Here is a 19,355-nt window from a genome sequence, read left to right on the forward strand (position 1 = left end):
TCCATACTGACAACAATGCATCAGACATGATGACTAAGACAATGTCCAAGTCAAATTCGAAACTTGTAAATTCGCAACAGGTTTGGTGGAACTCTCTACATGAGTCGAGTGGGCGAGATTTGTTGGGGCCCGCCTCATATAATAACAGTGAGGCTGCACATGATGTAACAGGATTGCTGAACCACTGAAATAATAAATAAAAAAGGCAAAGACTTTGGTTGCTGTGTGGTGGCACACACTCCAAGGAGGAAACGTTGATAATTGTAGGAGACTTGATGCGGTATCTACTCCTCTCCGCCTATAAAAGGGAGTACTCCTCCTTCATGTTTTTGGCACTCCGGTGGTGAATATATGCACAAAAAAGTCCGTTGTAAAATTGATATACACACAAATAAAGTGTGAATGAGAGTGAGAAAAGACACAATAAGTGTGTGTGCACTGTAAGTATGCATTAAGGTGAGTGAGTTGAGTGTATCATAATCCTCCTCCTCCTCTTTCACTATATACCCATATATATATTGTGAAGTTACTCCTCTCCTATGGACATAGGCTAAATTGGCTGAATCACATAAATCTTGTGTGTTATTTGTGCGTGTGTTACTTGATCTTGGACGAGATTTATATCCCAACATCATCTCGGACTCACACGCTGCAGTTAAAGAAAAGCACATAAAACCGGACACCATAACTAGTGCTACAGACGCCCTAGGGCACATGTCCCGTCCTAAAGGAGCGTGCTTCTAGAGTGGTCTTAGGTCATAGTTTCCTATGCCTGGATCATTGTTCCACTCAAGAATAAAATGAAACTTTAATATGTTAATATTTGATTAGATTCATATATCCAACATCTTTTGCTCCAGAAATTTTTGTAATTTCCATTTTCAAGGCAAGCAAACTTAATTATATATTTTATGTTCTGGTATGAATGGAAGTCCAATGGTATAACAAGAAGCACAAGCTCCCCAATGTACATGTAGCTTAACCTTTTGAGAGAAAAAAAAAATTGGAAGACTGAGTTAGTCTGAGGCCAAAAGTGCTGAAACGGAATACTTCTATAGTTGAAGCATATGTAAAGGTCATCACAAAACAGTAGCACAACCAAATTGAACTCCCCAGCTCGTCATGAACCTCAAAAGGATATTTCACTGCAAAACACACAATCAATACATGTGTGCTGATTCTTTCCATCCACCATAGCTCTCTTCTTGTGCTGATTCCTTCCATCCACCGCAGCTCCCTCCTTCTGCTGATTCTTTCCATCCACCATAGCTTTCCTCTAGGGTGTCAAATCCCTGGTCATGGCTTGCCTGCAAAAGAAATGGTGTGTTCAATCTAAAGCATTGATGATGAAGTGATTTCAAAATTGAAGTTCATTGGGATATCTAGAGATTATAGTTGTTCAAAAACCTCAGAGCAAGCATATGCAAAAAATAAATAAATGAGATATGAAGTTTAACCTACAACAATTACCTTGGGAGTAAAATTTAGGCCAATTTTAATTTCTCCACAATACTCTCCATCATTGACAAGGTTGTATGCAGTCGGCGGGATGCTTCCTTCAGCAAACACTGACCTTAAAGGTATGCTGCATGTGGGCACGCACCATAAGGCAATAATCAAGAATAAGGTTTGTTTTAACTTTATATGGAGTTGAAGATTTAGATGATTACATCACTAATGCCAGAGTAATATATTATTGTAGTGTTTAAGCTTTGAAATTGTATGCTAGCACCAAGGCTAAATTCGAATCCATTCAAATGTGCTTTTGTGCATATTTTATTAACTGAAAGTAACTTAAGAATCATCTTTCAACAGCTGAAGAATTCAAATACAAAATAAAAAACAATTGCTTACGTTGCTCGTCCAACAAAATCATCTGCAGTAAAGGTATCCTTATCCATTATTTTGATATCGAGTTCAGATGCAACATCAGTGATGGTAAATATGAAGTACTCATTCCACTCGGGTCGACTTCCCACCTCTGTATACACCATTAATTAATCTGTCAAGCTAACTAGTTTGCCTTCAAATTATGCAGAAGAGTGCTTTACGGACGAGATGTGTACCTCTTGCAACACTGCTTTTTCGCTGTTGAGTCCGGCAAGTGAGAATGGCATAAGGGTCCATTTTCCCTAAAGATCATAAACATTAAATCAAAACCCATGCAAAAGCAATGTGAAAACTTTAAACATCACAACATAAGAAGGAACATTGGACTCAGAAATCTATTGCCTTTTTTCTTTTTCTTTTTCTTTTTTTTGCAACTGCCCTCATTGTGTAAGGTCATATTTGATTCACAAAACATGTCAAGGAGATTGTAATAAAATAAAAAATTGATAGTGGAGAAAAAAAATACCAGTGTCGTCATATAAACCAGGTAACATTACAAACTTTTTTATTTGTTCATAGCATGGGCAACTATAGAAGTAATAATTATTTTTGAATTTCATCGTTGAAATAAACATCCTATTCCCATACTATGGAATGATACAAATTTTTGTATTATAAAGAGTGAAATCATAAGCTAGTAGGGGAATCTATTTTAATCCCTATGCTTTTAATTAGTACAAGTACTTGTACTTATTGATTTCACATGTTTCAAGGTTCACCTTAAGGCAAGGCATGCCTAAAACGCCTTGAGGCTTAATCTAAAATATCAAATCCCAAAAAAACTAACACATTACATACTGAGACTTACGCATTTACACAAAAGACAAGCTTTTTTTCACCTTTTTACTTGAGGCTTACGCATTTTGGGTGTGTGATTCTCAAATAAGATTTGGTTAGAAAATATTAACTCCATATTTATATAAAAGGAATGTCATAATATGAGTTGATTTCTAAAATTCTTGACCCTCAACTTTTTCAAAATAATTTAATTGTATCTTATATCTTGAAAAATTATTTGAACTTTGCAATGTTATAGCTACCTCTTGTCATGATTTATGTAATGAATTTAAGCTAGCAATTTTTTTGAATGGCCAACAAGTAGTTTGTAAAGTAAATTTGATTTTTACATTATATTTGTGATTTTTTTAATTTTTTATTTATTTTTAAAATATATAATTTATTCACATATTTTTATCTAAAGGTAAAATCTCAAAAGGCTTACACCCCACCTCCTTAAGGCTTACGAGCGTCTCTTAATGGTTAGAGCGCCTCACCTTACACCTTTGCCTTTTAGAACATTATTACACATTACATCACTATTATTTGTTATGAGCATAGCACTAATAAAAATCTCAAAAAATTTTACTCATGACACAATTATGGGGTATAGATAGGGTAAAATCTGCAGGAGTCATGCAAACAATTATGGCTTCAAATGCATAATTAGTAAAAAATAATTTAAAAATAATTTATAATTTTTATAATTAATAATATTCATGCTCCAAATAGACCAACTAATTCTAAGGTAGAGGGACCTTCTGTTAATTTCTACTCTCCAACTCACAATCATTAAAGTAACTTAATGAGTAACTTTAATTAAATATATTTAATAAATACTTAATTTATTTTTATTTTTTTTCAAAAAAAACCCCAACTATATTAATAGTCCCCACTTATGGCGGAGGAAAATGGTGGTTACAAACATGTCACAAGGGATTTACAAAACAACAAACAAAACCATCCCAGGCAACAAAACCAAAACAAGCCTAACAAAACCTGTACTATTAACCAACTAAAACAAACTAAACAAGATCATATGAATCAAAACAAAACGAACACAAACAATAAACAAAATACTTGCAAACTGAAGACAAAAACCTACAAAACAAAACCTGAGGGCAACATAGGAGAATCAAATGATGACATTTAAAAGCGAAGGCTTGGAATACTCATCTTATCCATCTGAATTAGACCTCTCATTTTACTCGGCATCACATCACCTACAAAAATATCTCCTCATGTTGCCTCCCTCACCTTGACAAGCCAAGCAATCCGCCACATGATTACCTTCTGTGAATTGGTGCTTTATAGAGAAGTGAAGGCATTGTAGCTCCTCTTCTAACAATTTCCAAAAGTCTCATATGTACCAGGAAGAGCATATTCCTGAAGTGATCCATCCTACCACCAATTCCAAGTCACTTTCAATTATGATATCCCAACTCTTTACAAAGTCGAACACCACTAGAAAGAGCTTGCAACTCCGCTCCATTATTAGTACCTGTCTCAAATTTTTCAGAGAAAGCAGCCTTAATATTACCTGATGAGTCGCAAATGATACCACCACCGCCACAAGAACCCGGATTTCCTTTACAAGAGTCATCAATATTTAACTTCAACCAACCTCTAGGAGGCTTTTCCCAGACAACTTTTCGAAGAGTTCTAACCTTCAGAGTTATCAATTTCACTTGAAACTCTTCCAATAAATTCTTATCAATAGAAGGCAGAGAACCCTTCACTCCTTCTGCAATTTTTGCGAGTCAAACCTCACCGATAATGAAACTGCATTCTCCGACTCATACTTATCTTCCATGCGGGCTTTATAACGTCTGAGTCAAAGTCTCCAAAAAATTATAGTAGGTAACAAACCGATGATCGTATCTTTTGGGGTTGATTTTTTGGCACATCTGAACAATCTACTAATTTTTACCCTCCAACGTTCATCATCAAAATTTGGAATTCCCAAGACAGACGCTGCTCTCTTCTAGACCAAACTTGCGATGGAACCCGTACTCAAAACATGATTGAGAGATTCCTCCTTTTTAGCCATGCAACAGTCGCAACATGAAACCATATCAATTTCCAGTTCCGTACTCTCTCATTAATAGAAAGACATTGGAACATGACTTTCCACATACACATCGAAACTTTTTTAGGAAGAAGTTTATGTTAGACCCACTCCATCCACGGGTACTTTTTTCCCTTTAATTCTTATCACCTCTTAAGGCGAAGCATTTGAAAGTTTTCCATCTATGGAAGGCTTCCAAATTATTAATATCCGTCCAGTCCCACATCGTTTCTGTGAGCAGTACCAAAGCCAGTACAAGATCCTCTTAGTCCTCTCTCCTTAATACCTAGGTTTTGAGGATGAGTTCTCTAACATGGTATCAGAGCTGGGCCTTGGGCTGCTTAACTCCTCCGTGAGTTGGACTTCTCCTCACCTCATTTCCCCCCATGGACTCTCATCGCCTCATTTCCCTCATGGGCTCAAGGGGGAGTATTAATGTCCGTCCAATCTCACATCGTCTCTGTGAGCAGTTCCAAAGTCAGTATAAGATCCTCTTAACCCTCTCTCCTTAATACTTAGGTTTTGAGGATGAGTTCTCTAACACAAATAAACACGTCAGGCCCCGATTTGTGCTTTATCGATGACAACAAAATCTCATCTGTTTTGGGGATCCCTACCAAATCTTTCAGCATATCAATATCCCAATTCTTCGACTCCCAGCAATCTTGAATCTTAAACTCATGATGCTGGAGCAGTGAGAACACTCCGCAAGGGGACCACTGCTCAACCACTTATCAAACCAAAAAGAAGTTTTTCCTTCTCTAACCCTCACATAAATAATTCATAGACTTCTAGAAAGATCTTTAAGATTGTCTTCCAAAAATAGGAGCTCATAGAAGTATAATTGATTGAAGCCATATGACCTGATTTAACGTATTTAGCCTTAAAGAAACAGGTCCAAAGATTATCTAACGTCATCAGTCTCCAAGAAAGCTTCATGTGAAAAGATCTTTAAACATCATTTAGGTCCCTTATGTCAACATCTAGAGGCTTGCAAACCTTTGGCCAAACAGACCATTTCATTTTCGCCCTACCATTACTCTCTCTCCAAAGAAAAGAAAAAAAAATAGAATTAATATTTTTTACCACCACCAAAAGAATTGAGAGAACCGCTAGCGTATATGTCGCTATGCATGACAAAACATGCCGAATAAGGATGAGGCGACCTCCCTAAGACAACAACCTCATCTTTCAACTTGTCACCTTATTTCGAATTTTTGAGACCTATGGATCAAGCATTCTAACAGTAAGGCGACCAGAAATCAAAGAAGCCTCAAGGTAGTTAATTGTATCAACTAAAAGTATAAAAACTACAATAGATTTCAGCTAGTATTACATGAACTAACTTATCATTTCACTCCACCATAAATTATCATATTCTCATACAATTTTTGTTCCATTTCCATCTCATTTTATTGGTAGAACCAAAGGCATAGTTTTTGCATTGCCATAATTTATACATTCCAAATTTCATATTTATTGGATAGCCGGATAATTTGCAACCATGATAAACGAAAACAGAGTAACATATATCCATCGATAGTATCAGAAAAAAGTGCGAATTAAAATTGCATATGCTGCATATGTCTATTACAAAAATTAAAAATTTAAGATTGGAGAAATTAACCATTCATTTATCAATTGTAAATCTCTCGCCGAACTAAGTAATTAATTAATCATAACGAGAGTATTGGAAGAAATTACCGAAGAACTCGGTGTTTCTAAGACCCTTAGCACCAACCAGAAGAACTTCAAGCTTTCCCTGAGGCATCTTCACCTGAACTTACGCCGGCGGGTAGATAGATCGATCGATCGATAAATGCAGAGAGATCGAGGAGTAATCGAATCGACCGACAACGTTCGATCGAGATCCCTCTCTCTCTCTCTCTCTCTCCTGCGTTTGTTCGAGGAGGTGATGTCTATCTCAGGCATTTTGTAACTGTCCGGGAGAAACCTGCACCAAATGACGCTGGCGGGTGTCATCTGCGTGTGGGGGCTTTGAATGGAGCACTTTGACTTTTTTTTGCCCCTAATTTTGGGTTTGTTTGAATTTACGCTTTTTTTTTTTTAATTAGCACCCTCATTCCGAGTTTTTTTTGAATTTAATATTATTTTAATAAAAATTATTTAAAAACTGTCCAAATAAAACTTTATTTCTCAATTTGATGCGTCCAAAAAAACATTTATCCATCTAATATTTTTCAAATAAAAAATATTGGACCATCCGGTATTTTTATCACATGGCCATTAAAAGAAGCTACACCAACTATATTTTTAGCTAAAAAAAATGCTAGATAAACCAGCATTTTTTACTGGGTTAAATTCCATCTTCCTTCATTTCTGTCTGCACGTTTAAGGAGAGCGGACAATCGAGAGTCGAGAGGGGGGCAACAAAAGTCAATAAAGGTTCAGATTGTACAATTCGAACATTGTGCCTACGAAGTACAAGCGAACATTAGGAGAGCATTATATAAGGAACGAAAATTATAAATATTCTCCCACGTTCAACATTGTTGAAAACCCTAACTTCTAATTAGAAATTTGAGTTAAAATTTTGAAAAGTTTTGATTAATTTGAAATAGAAATTGGTATTTTGTATCTTGTATTAAAGTCACTTTAGTGATTTGAAACAACATTGTGAAACTCTCAAATTCAGGTTTGGGTTTTTTCATGGATAAATAATGAATGCATGTTAAATTTTGTTTGTATAAATGATAAATGCATATTAAATTTTTGAATGCATATGAAATTTTTCATGTAAATCTTATTATCCATTTGTATGCAGATTAAATTTAGTTTTAGTTTTAAACTAAGAAGGTTTGAATGAGAAGTTTTTATGTGAGTGTTTTTATGTTCATTTTTTATTTTTTATCTTATGAAAGTATTGATTAAATAAAAATTTAATTGTATATACTACAAATTGGTTTCGATTTAGGTTATGCAAAAACAAAAAGAAAGAAGAAAATGGTTTTACTCTCGATATCATGCCAAATGGTGAGAACTAACTATATATATAAGAATGAAATTAAGATCGAATGAAATCAATTATTCAATTTTTTCATACTCTCTATTCAAAGTTTTCATTTAGTTTAATTTCCACCCAATTTATTATTGCATGTTTTGCATAAGAATATAATATAATCAAATTTATTACTTCATTTTTACATATTTTAAATTCAATATTTTATTTCATTCCATTCATGCGAATCAAATGTTCGACATAAAAACATGGGACTCTTGGGAAGGGGGGAGGGGGGGAGAGTGTGCGGGTTTAAAGACCGATGCTATTTTTTTATCATTAAAAAAAGATAAATGAGGAGTACTTATAGTTTTATATAGAAATTAAGGACGTTCGAAACTAGTTATAAAAGTGTTTTAAAAGAAACATATTTAATTTGATAAGTATTGATCATAAGTATTGAATTCAAAAAGTATTGGATATAAATATTGTTTTAATCAAATTTCAAACTTTTTTACAATTTAAAAAATTTAATTGAATCAAATTCTATCTCGTTATTATTCAATATTTGTTTGACTTGTAATATAAAATATCATCATCATTTTCTCACACAAGCATACCTACTATTATTAATTCAATCACTGTTTCTATGAACTTGGTGACTTGCCGAGTTCAATAGAGTTATTTTAAATAATGGACTCTAAAGTTAATGCTATATTACTAGGAATAATTCTTAAAATTGGTCCTGAGTGGCTTCTTACAAAACCTCGCACACCAAAAGGTGGGTTCCTTAGAGATTCCAATGAATTATAAGGGCAATTAACAATGATTGTTACTACTAAACTTTATTGTAACATTACTAAACTTTATTATCACAATGTCTTTAAAATTGACACATACTCCATTCAAAAATTTTCATACAAATGCACACTTCACATCACAATCTTGGATGATATAATAATTCAATGACAATAAGACATTGTTAATGATATACCTCAAATATATCACTTACCATAAATCCAAAGGAGACTAGAGCCCGGCATTGATGAGGGCAATTACCACCTAAGTCAACTGCTCAGGCATAGCAATTGACGCCAGCTCCATGATGACTAGAGCAATCTACGCCAACGTTATAACAATTGGAGCGATTCACGTTTGTGCCATAATTCGCTAATAAATGACACATCACCCTTAGGTCAAACTCCATCACTATAAATAGGGATTTAGAGAAGAGGCTAAGATATCTCATTCTAAACTCTACTTTACTGTCGCATAAAAAACCTCTCAAGTCAATCCCTGACTTAGGCATCGGAGCGATCCCCCGGAGTACATCCCGGGTCATCCAAGTCTTGCTTATTTATCTCTTTTCAGGTGGTCGTGATCAAGGATCGTGAAGGTCTTTCAATTTTTGGTTGCAACAGTTGGCGCCGTCTGTGGGAACTTCTTGAGAGGTTTTCTCTTTCAATCCTTGATCATGACTACATCAGATAATTGAAGGTCGATGCATTGGCTCAATTAAGATCGTCCAAAATACCATCATCCGACACCTAGACGTACTCGATGCCGTCTGATCCATCGCCAATTGGGATCCTACCTAGTGCAAACTCTTCATTCACAGAATTGGATGGGACGCTTGTGATGACCCAAAAAAATATATATATATATATATATATATATATATGATTAAAGTACAATAATAATAAAATAATAAAAATAGTCATTAAGTTAATATCAATACAGAAGTGTTTTTCTGTAGGATCCTTGATTCCATGTTTGATGCCTAAGAAAGACCTTGTCTTAGCGAGTGCTCAGAGACCATTGCGGCTCAGTCGCTCCCTAGAAGTCGGCCTAGTCAAAATGGAATTTCATAGGATAAATAGGATAGACACTGTTTGTACACGTAAATAAGTATATATACATAAAATAGTATTTTGACAGACATAATTTGTAAAAATACATAATAAGATGATAATAATATATGTATCATATGTGGGGTCCACAAGACTATGTGGGGTCCACATGAGTCCCGGAGCCACAAGACTGTTTATATACGTAAATAAGTACATAAAATAATGTTTTAACTGATATAATTTGAAGAAATATATGATAAAATAATAATAATATAGGTATCCTATGCGGGGCCCACAAGACTGTGTGGGGCCCACATGAGTCCCGAAGCCGTATAGAGGTTTACACAAGTCTCAAAACTATGTAGGATGCATAAAATCGTATAAGAGTTATTCGAGTTACGTAGGATCCATTCGGGTCTCGAAGTTGTGTGGGGCCCACATGAGTTTTCAAAATTTAAATTTAATTCTTGTTCAAAAATAAATAATAAAATAAATAAATACTAAAAGTAGTTTAAAATTAATAACAATGATAATAATAATGATAATAATGATTAGGAAAAAAATAATAAAATAATTAAATAATTAATTAAGTAATTGATTAATTAATTAGGTAAGTAATTAATTAAAAAATTATTTAGTGGGATTGGTGGCAAGCACTCCCACATGGCCTCCATCCCTATCCCATACACAACCCATACCTTGCCCATTCTTTAATTTTTAATAATTATAATTTCACCCATCTCCCCACACTTTTACAAATTCCATTTCTTCCCCAAAATTTTCCTATAAATAGGGAGCTCTCAACCTTCATTTTTCACAACAATTTTCCAAGGAAGAGAAGGATTAGTGAGTGAAAGAATTTGTGGTGGAGAGAGAATTTTTGAATAAATTCTCAATCACCCACTTTTTCCGATCTCATTTCTTAAAGATAATTATTGTGTTCGTAGCACACGGTAAAAGAAGAAGGTAAGTAAATTTTGATTATACTAGTTTCTTTTTATTTTAAATTCATACCCGAGTTTATTCTGTACGTAAATTTTAATTATGTTACTTAGTTCCACAAAATTTCTATGAGTTTATTTTTACGCATATTTAATTATACCAGTTCTATCTTTAATATACTTGCATCTATATTTGGGTTAAGAAATGTTCTAATCCCCTCGGGTAAATTTTCAGCATTTATTTCTATTCAAAAATAAAATTTTATATATTTTTAACACAAAAATTGTGTGGTATGAGTTTATTTTTACGTTACATTTTTTATGAAAATATGAGTAAAGATGAGATTTTCACGATATTATTTTAAATTGCATAAATTATAATAAGATGATTTTAAAACCCCTTATGGCAACGAAAGTTCAAAGTTACAGATGCTCGGTACCGCAGCTTAAAGTTTATACGGATCGGAGTGCACCCACACTGTTTACAGAGTGGTCATTTATGTTAGTGGATTTCTCCTGAGTGCACACCTGGTTCCGGATCAGGACTTAATAAGGAAAATCTCACTTAAAGTTTACGTACGTTGATTTAGTTTGGTCGGCCAGCCAGCTAAGTCCAGTCTTCGGACCGCACAACCCAGTCATGGGGGTAAACATGACTTACGGCAAACAGGCCTAAGGGTGGTTTTTATAATATATGTTTATACATATTTAATTACGTGTACAAAGTTACTGATGATTTGAAGGAAAAGTGTAAGTTTACGTGAAAATGATCATTTTGGTGCTTAAATGACGATCTAAGGAAAATGTATAAGGAAAAGTATATGTATGTTTATCATTAAATATTTTTACAATTTTAAAGTTAAAAGTTTAATTTAACAGTTATAGTATATGATTGTAAAAATTTATTATTGAAATTTATGACAAAAGTTTTATGTAGAAATTTTTAAATTTATGTTTATTCTAAAAGCAGTCTTGAAGTTATAGTATTAAATATTGTTTTACGAAATTCTTTAAAAACTCATTTTGGCCACACACTAATAATAATCTTATTTACTTACTGAGCGTCGTCTCACCCCAATCATATTTTATTTCAGATAACTCTGAAGGACATGTCGGAAATCAGGCTTAGCAAGCATGCGGGTGGGGATTAGAAAAATAAAGATTGATTAGAAATATTAGTATGGTTTCAGATATTTATGTTTGTGTAATTTTTCTTCTTTTGAAATAAGTGATTGTAACATGAATAATTAGCGGTCTGGTGTAATAAAAATTGAGTTTATTTGCTTCCGCTGTAAATCAGTAGTAAAAAGTTAATATCCCAGGCCCCTCGGGGTCGGGGTGTTACAACACTACCATCAAGAACCTCCACAATCTCTTCTCCACCTATGGTGACCTCGAAGAAGCCATCGCGATCCTTGGCAAGGTCACCGGGAAAAGTAAAGGGTACGGATTTATTACATTCAAGCACATCAATGACGCTTTACTCGCATTGAAAAAGCCAAGTAATAAAATTGACGGACGAATAATCGGGACCCAGCTTGCGATATTGGGAAATTCCGGATCTAATACGAATTTGACTACAATTGATGTTTTTATGCACAAGATTTATGTAGCCAACGTGCCTATTCTCAAGGTATGATTTTTTCTCCATCATACAATAATAATTTAAAAATAAATAAAATAAATAGATGTCATAGTTTCAATGCTTGAAGATCTCCGCCTTAATGACTAATAATAATTACTAGGATGTTCAAGATATTTAATTGATTGAACGGTGACCTATGCACTAAACGCATAGTGGGGTCATGACAGCTACACTACTAGTCAAATAAACAAAGCCAAACTTTAAAATTCCAATGGGTTAGCCGAATGTACCATGGGGTCAACAATAATGACTCTTGCACATTCATGTGCACTGAACAGTGTTCTAAATAGTGAATTTGAAATTACAATTGGAAATTTGAGTTGATATTGCAATGCACACTGAAATTGCATAATTGTAGCAACTGCAATTGGCAAAACCTCAAACATAAAATCAAGCTCCTTAGTGACATTCTATCGAGCACCTGGAGCCCAATCAGCTGAACAATCCACACCATAATCAAAACTAATAGTAACAAAATCACCGTCGTCAATGGTAAACATCTCGCAAATCTCAATCTCAAACTTCAATCTACCATTGCACTCACAACCCCATCCAACATGGGACTCACGAATCAACTGGGATACAATTGAATAATCTGAGTTTATAGACCCCACATATGACACAGACAACACAAAAATAGTCTGCGAAATCTATAACATTGCACGCTTACTTGCAGTTCCTTTTGCCATAAATGATCGAACACTTGGTGCATACACATCCAAACCCTTTGAAACAAATCCATCTCGAACCGATTAAGAATCCTAACTGATATTGAAAATACCATAACTTACATCTTTAACCCCAATGAAATCAAAACTGCAAGAACCTGTTGAATTGAACAACCATCCCAGCATCATAAATTATCAAAATGCTATTGAAGATATAGCCTAAAAAATGAGCACAGCTCATTAGGTAAGGAAGAATCGGCCCAACTGATGAGCAACGCTCGTGAGGCCAGAAGACTGCCCAAAAAATGAGCACGACTCATTAGGCAAAAAAGAATCAGCCCAATTGACGAGCAACGCTCGTGAGGCCAGAAGACTGCCCAAAAAATGAGCATGACTCATTAGGCAAAGAAGAATCAGCCCAACTGACGAGCAACGCTCATAAGGCTAGAAGACTGCCCAAAAAATGAGCACGACTCATTAGGCAAAGAACAATCAGCCCAACTGACGAGCAACGCTCGTGAGGCTAGAAGACTGCCCAAAAAATGAGCACAACTCATTAGGCAAAGAAGAATCAGCCCAATTGACGAGTAATGCTCGTGAGGCTAGAAGACTGCCCAAAAAATGAGCACATCTCATTAGGCAAAGAAGAATCGGCCCAACTGACGAGCAACGCTCATGAGGTCAGAAGACTGCCCAAAAAATGAGCACAACTCATTAGGCAAAGAAGAATCAGCCCAACTGACGAGCAACGCTCGTGAGGCCTAAAAACAGCCCAAAATATGAGCACATCTCATTAGGCCAGAAATGACAAAAAGGAAGAGCACGACTCATGAAACCACAAGCAGCCCAAAATGCCTCAAGAAGAGCTGCTCGACAAAAACAAAAAAAAAATAAAAATACAATTTTCGAACTTTGAAAGCCAGCTTCAAAAATTCGAAACTGATGGGGGGACAACTGATATACCTCAAATATATCACTTATCATAAATCCAAAGGAGACTAGAGCCCACCATTGATGAGGGCAATTACCACCTAAGTCAACTGCTCAGGCAGAGCAATTGACGCCAGCTCCATGATGACTAGAGCAATCTACGCCAACGTTATAACAATTGGAGCGATTCACGTTTGTGCCATAATTCGCTAATAAATGACACATCACCCTTGGGTCAAACTCCATCACTATAAATAGGGATTTAGAGAAGAGGCTAAGATATCTCATTCTAAACTCTACTTTACTGTTGCATAAAAAAACCTCTCAAGTCAATCCCTGACTTAGGCATCGGAGCGATCCCCCGGAGTACATCCCGGGTCCTCCAAGCCTTGCTTATTTATCTCTTTTCAGGTGGTCGTGATCAAGGATCGTGAAGGTCTTTCAATTTTTGGTTGCAACAGTTAATATACTAAACCTTGTGGAAGATTGCACAGTGTTATGTTATGAAGTTTCATGATTTGATAGAAAATCAACAAAACGAATACATTGATAAGATTTGCCTAATTTCTACTTAGTTGAGCTAATTGAATGAAGTTTGTTGAGAATTCCACTTGTGAGCTTGCCCCACATTGGAAAATTAAAGTGAATGATGGTTATCAGAGCCGGCGGTTCATAACTCTGGATGAGTGACATCATAAAAGTCGATACGGGAAGCTAATTCTCCTAACGTGCTAATAGTTGGAGGACCAAGTGTGTGGCCGAGGCCAATAAGGATCATTTAGGCTGCGGATGGATCCAAATTGGGTCAAGACATGAGAGGTAAGATTAGTTCGGTGGCACGTGGAATGCAATCTGACGCACGTAAAGCGCCAGTGGTAAGGCTCACTTGAGCAACTATTGGGGAATTGGGCTTAAGATTGGTTCGGAGGCACGTGGAATGCAATCTGACGCACGTGGGAAATTGAGCTTACTCCTGAAAAGGAAACGGTTTCCGTTCAAAGGAGAATAATTGGAACTCACAAGTGAGGGAAAGATTGTTGAAAATTCCACTTGTGAGTTTGTCCTACATTGAAAAATTAAAGTGGATGATGGGTGCTTATATACATGGATGGACCCAAGATCCAATAGGCTTAAGCTTTTGGGTTAAGTTAGTGTTCACCCATGTGTATCAAGTCCACCCATGGTGTAGTAACCGAAAAAAATAAAATTTTAAAAAAATAATGATAAAATAATAAAATAAAATTAATTAATTAAATTAACAAGTAAAATGAATAGTATGATAAGGAAAATATATATATATATATATATATATATATATATAAGTTATTATGATATGCATTTAATATATAGGTTAAAGGTATATATATATAAAGTGTGAAAGCTTCTTCAAGAAGCTTTACTTTAATTAATGATTTCTATGATATTAATATATATATATATATATATATATATATATATATATATATATATATAAAATAACTCAAGCTTCTTCAAGAAGCTTTGAAAGTCAAAATCCAATTTGAATTGGATTTTTGGTGTGCGTAGTGCACTCTCTCACTCTCTCTCTCTCTCTCTCTCTCTCTCTCTCTCTCTCTCTCTCTCTCTCTCTCTCTCCCTCTCTCTCTCCTATGACTCTCTCTCTCTTCGATTCCGGGCTAATTTTACGCCGGATAAACAAACTGAAGCCACCACGACGCTCCTGGCGAAGTTCTCTACAAGTTTGCCGGAGCGGTTCGTCAGGGAAACGAAGTTGGATTTCATCCCAAATCCAAGGTAAGACTTTATATTCAATATTTGGATTTTTGACAGTTGAAAAAAGTGATATACATGCAAAAATACTGAACTTTAATACTGGAAATTTTCATTTCCAGGGGTGTTGATTGGGAACGTTGGGAATCATCCCTAAGTTGAGATAAGACTTTTTAAACCGAATTTGACTTAGTGGTAGTTATAGAAAATATTGTACATACGAAAATACTGAACTTTAATTCTGCGAGTTTTCATTTTCAAGATGTTAAGTTGAGAATCTTGTGGGTACAGGGAAGATTTTCTTAGGGGCTTTTCAGGAATCAAGTAAGGGGATAAACTAAGTTAGTTTTGTTTTGAGAAAATGCATGTATATATATGTAGCATCTGGTTTCAGGAAAAAATAAATATATTTATATATATGATTTATATTTGAAAAATACTATTTAAATGATGATATGTTGAATACGTAGAAAATTTGTTTAGTGTGGCATAAGTATAAAAATGTTGTGAAATACTGTTTTCTGGGAATGGGGACGATATGGACTTCTATGATGGAAAACCGGCGTACGGGCCAAGATATTTATATATGTGTGATTTGCCAGCGTACGGGTCGTGCTATGTAGATGAGATTTGCCAGCGTACGGGCTATGCTACATAATTTGCCAGCGTACGGGCCGAGCTATGTGATTTGCCAGCGTACGGGCTGTACTATGTGATTTTCCGGCGTACGAGCCAAGCTATGATAAAATGTATAATTTTGGCGTAGGGGCCGATGATTTTCATGAAATATGTATATGTGAAAAATGATATGATTGATTTGATAATTATTGATATGAGATATTCATGTATCACGATTTTAGTATATGTTATATGATATCAAAACCTGATTGACTTGGTCTAGGCTATCACTTGCACGGTACCGTTGCTATGTGTCCATGGTCCTCATGATCATGATATCTGTGTTAACGCTGTTGTACAGAGTGGTGTGAGATTGGATGGTCAATGTGGTTATTTTCAAGAAGTGTGCTGTTATCGCCCCTGGTGTACAGACCAGTCTAGGTAGACCCATTGGACTTACAGACTACTGTTTGACTTGGCAGTGGTCGGCCAACCATTGTCAGGTCCCGCCTTCGGGCCACACAACCCAGTCATGTGGGGGTAATACATGACAATAGCCAGCTAACCTACCAGGATTGTTTTATGTTATTATTATTGTATGAGATGAGATATGTTTATGAAAATGCAGTATATTCTGCTATGTGTTGATATATGTATGTTTTCCCAGATTTGATAAACAGTATTAAATATGTTATGTATGGTATATGTAGAACACATAATACTCATGTTGCCACACACTGGTATTAGTTTATTTCCCTTACTGAGATGTGTCTCACCCCTAAATCTTATTAACTTTTCAGGAGTCCCAGATAAGAGAGCGGGAAAAGCCCCGCTGATATAGTACAGTCTATCTGCGCTTTTTGAAGGGTAAGTTTTGTAGGAACAGTTAGATTTTGTGGGAAATGTCCCTAGGTTTTATTTTTGGGATGTATATATGAAAATACAGTGATTGTAGTAACTCTGGTATATTGTGGTATATGGTATTGAGATGTACATGTTTGTATATTTTCTACTGCTAGGGCTTCTGCTTTATGTTTTGATATATCCCTGGTGCCCACGGGTCCATGTGGATTGTGACCTGCTGAGCTGGAATGTATGATGTGATGATAATTTATTTATTAAAAAAAATATATATGTGAAAAAGGACCAGGTCGTTACAGTTGGTATCAGAGCCTAGGTTGTTAGGTTCTGTAGACTTTAGAGTGCAGCAGGAACAATACCAGAGTTTAGGAAAGGATTTGAGATTTTGTTCTACAGTCTAGAGGCAGGATTTCCGTGGTAGTTTCTGTGTTTTTCCTGGGGTGACGATTTCAGGAAAACCATAGTAAGCTATTGTCGGGTTGTGTTCCTAGAATGTAGGACTGGGGATTAGCAATGAGTTAGAAATGTTGAGATAAGTGGTGAGGATAGGTGGGTAAATTATGAGGATAGGATTATTGAATTGCAACTGCTATTTTCCAGGATGGATCTAGAAGGAAATAGTGTCCATGCGAGTGGCAGTGATGGAGCAAGACCATCAGGTGCAGCTGGAACCGACTCTAATGTGGTATTACGTAGCATGGCTCAGTAGGTTATGACTGAGATTGCTAGGAGCTCGAGGGAGCAGAGTGGTCCATCTAAATGTCATGGCTGCACTGTAGAGAAATTTACGAAGATGAATCCTCCGGCGTTCTCAGGTGGAGTTGATCCTGTAGCCGCTGAGAACTAGATGCAGGAGATTGAGAAAATCTTGGCTATGCTGCAATGTACTGAGGAACAGAGGGTTCTCTTTGCCACCTATAAATTGACAGGAGAGGCTGAGAGGTGGTGGACTGCGGTGAGACTATTGGAGCAACAGAGGGTAACTCTGATAGCTATGACATGGGACTAGTTTAAAGATATGTTCTTTGACAAATATTTTCCAGCTACTGTGAGGGAGGCTAAAGTAGAAGAGTTCCTGAGTCTGAAGCAGGGATAACTATCCGTCCAGCAGTATGCAGCACGTTTTATCGAGCTCTCTCGATTCGCCCCATACATTGTTCTTGATGAGGTGAAGAAGGCGAGGCAGTTTAAGAAAGGCTTGAGGCGGAGTATATTTAGGCAGGTGGTGGTGCTGCGGATCTAGGACTTCACTGAGTTGGTAGATAGGGCGGCCTTGGCAGAGATTGGTGAGCGTCTTGATGCGGATGAGCAGGGACAGAGGAAGAGATTTGCATTTACGAGCTACCAGCAGGGTCATAGGCCAGGTCAGTGGAGGAGAGGTAATCATGGTAGAGGGCGGAGACAAGGGACTAGAGGACGCGAAGTGCAGACAGGGCAGGGTCCTCTAGTTTGTCAGACTTGTGGTAGGAGGCACTGGGGAGAGTGTCGAGCTAGTGGTGCAGTGTGCTACCGCTGTGGTAGATCAGGACATATAGTGCGAGATTGCCCTACCTCACCAGATGTAGCTCTAGTGTGCTATCGCTGCGGTAAATCGAGGCACATGGTACGAGACTGCCCTACTCCACCAGATGCAGTTCCAGCTCCTAGACCATACCGAGGAGGTTATCAGGCGCCACGTGGGGACTAGCAAAAGAATACAGCTCCAGCCATGGTGTTTACTCTGACGCCGGGTGAGGCTGAGGCGTTAGGTGACGTGGTGGTGGGTTGGGTATAGGTTGGTCATTTATTATGATTTATTTTAAAAGTTAGTGGGATTCATATTTGATTCAGGAAGCTACACACTCATTGTATCCTTGGGGTTTGGCATTAAATTACGTGAGGGCTTTGAAACAGTATATCCACTAGCATGTGAACTGTGCCTAGTATCTAAAAATAGACTGGGTCGGGTAGTACGATGTAGTAGGCGTACTTCGAGATTGACTGTTGGTATGCAAGGGCGAAGGATTTGTCTGATGAGTTGAGAGTGTTTAAAAATTGCACGGGTTTGATGTTTATATTGGAGGGGATGGTAAGCGGCAATTTTGCCAGCAAGCTGTCGGAGACACGGGAAAAAAAGAGAGGCATTGATATTCAGACCTGAGGAGGAGAAGCCAGGATTCAAGTTTGAGGGTTCAGTGTGCCAATCCCCCGCCTCAGATCGTTTCAGCCTATTCAGGCTCAGGCGCGGGGACTAGTGACATGGTGCAGGGGTTTGTGGTGGTTTGTGAAAGAGATTGTAGAGGAATACCTTGAACTTGCTAGCACGCTTCGTAGTAACGAGTTTATAGATGTTTTCCATAGGAGCGGTAACTATGCTTGCACTGATAGTGAGGTAAGATTTATCATGGATCTCTCCTTCC

At 36.6% G+C, this 19,355-nt stretch overlaps 1 protein-coding gene across 1 annotated transcript; it reads right to left on the reverse strand.

Moving 5' to 3' along the window:
- Positions 1–878: 878 nt before the first annotated feature.
- Positions 879–6,744, reverse strand: LOC131166159 (elicitor-responsive protein 3-like). Its single transcript, XM_058124473.1, has 5 exons — positions 6,440–6,744; positions 2,067–2,132; positions 1,855–1,981; positions 1,471–1,585; positions 879–1,307 (listed from the first exon to the last, which is right to left on the reverse strand). The coding sequence occupies exons 1-5, from the start codon at positions 6,504–6,506 to the stop codon at positions 1,161–1,163; spliced, it is 522 nt and encodes a 173-aa protein (XP_057980456.1). The 5' UTR covers positions 6,507–6,744; the 3' UTR covers positions 879–1,160.
- Positions 6,745–19,355: the final 12,611 nt, after the last annotated feature.

The sequence above is a fragment of the Malania oleifera genome, chromosome 10 (genome assembly GCF_029873635.1).
Source record: "Malania oleifera isolate guangnan ecotype guangnan chromosome 10, ASM2987363v1, whole genome shotgun sequence".
NCBI classification, from domain to species: Eukaryota; Viridiplantae; Streptophyta; class Magnoliopsida; order Santalales; family Ximeniaceae; genus Malania; species Malania oleifera.

Excerpts from the sequence above, each read along its gene's own strand:
- LOC131166159 (XM_058124473.1), bottom strand. The coding sequence starts at position 6,506 with ATGCCTCAGGGAAAGCTTGAAGTTCTTCTGGTTGGTGCTAAGGGTCTT. Across the intron at positions 1,586-1,854 it reads GATTTTGTTGGACGAGCAAC|CATACCTTTAAGGTCAGTGT; the intron begins GTAAGCAATTGT and ends GCCCACATGCAG. Across the intron at positions 1,308-1,470 it reads GCCTAAATTTTACTCCCAAG|GCAAGCCATGACCAGGGATT; the intron begins GTAATTGTTGTA and ends TTTCTTTTGCAG.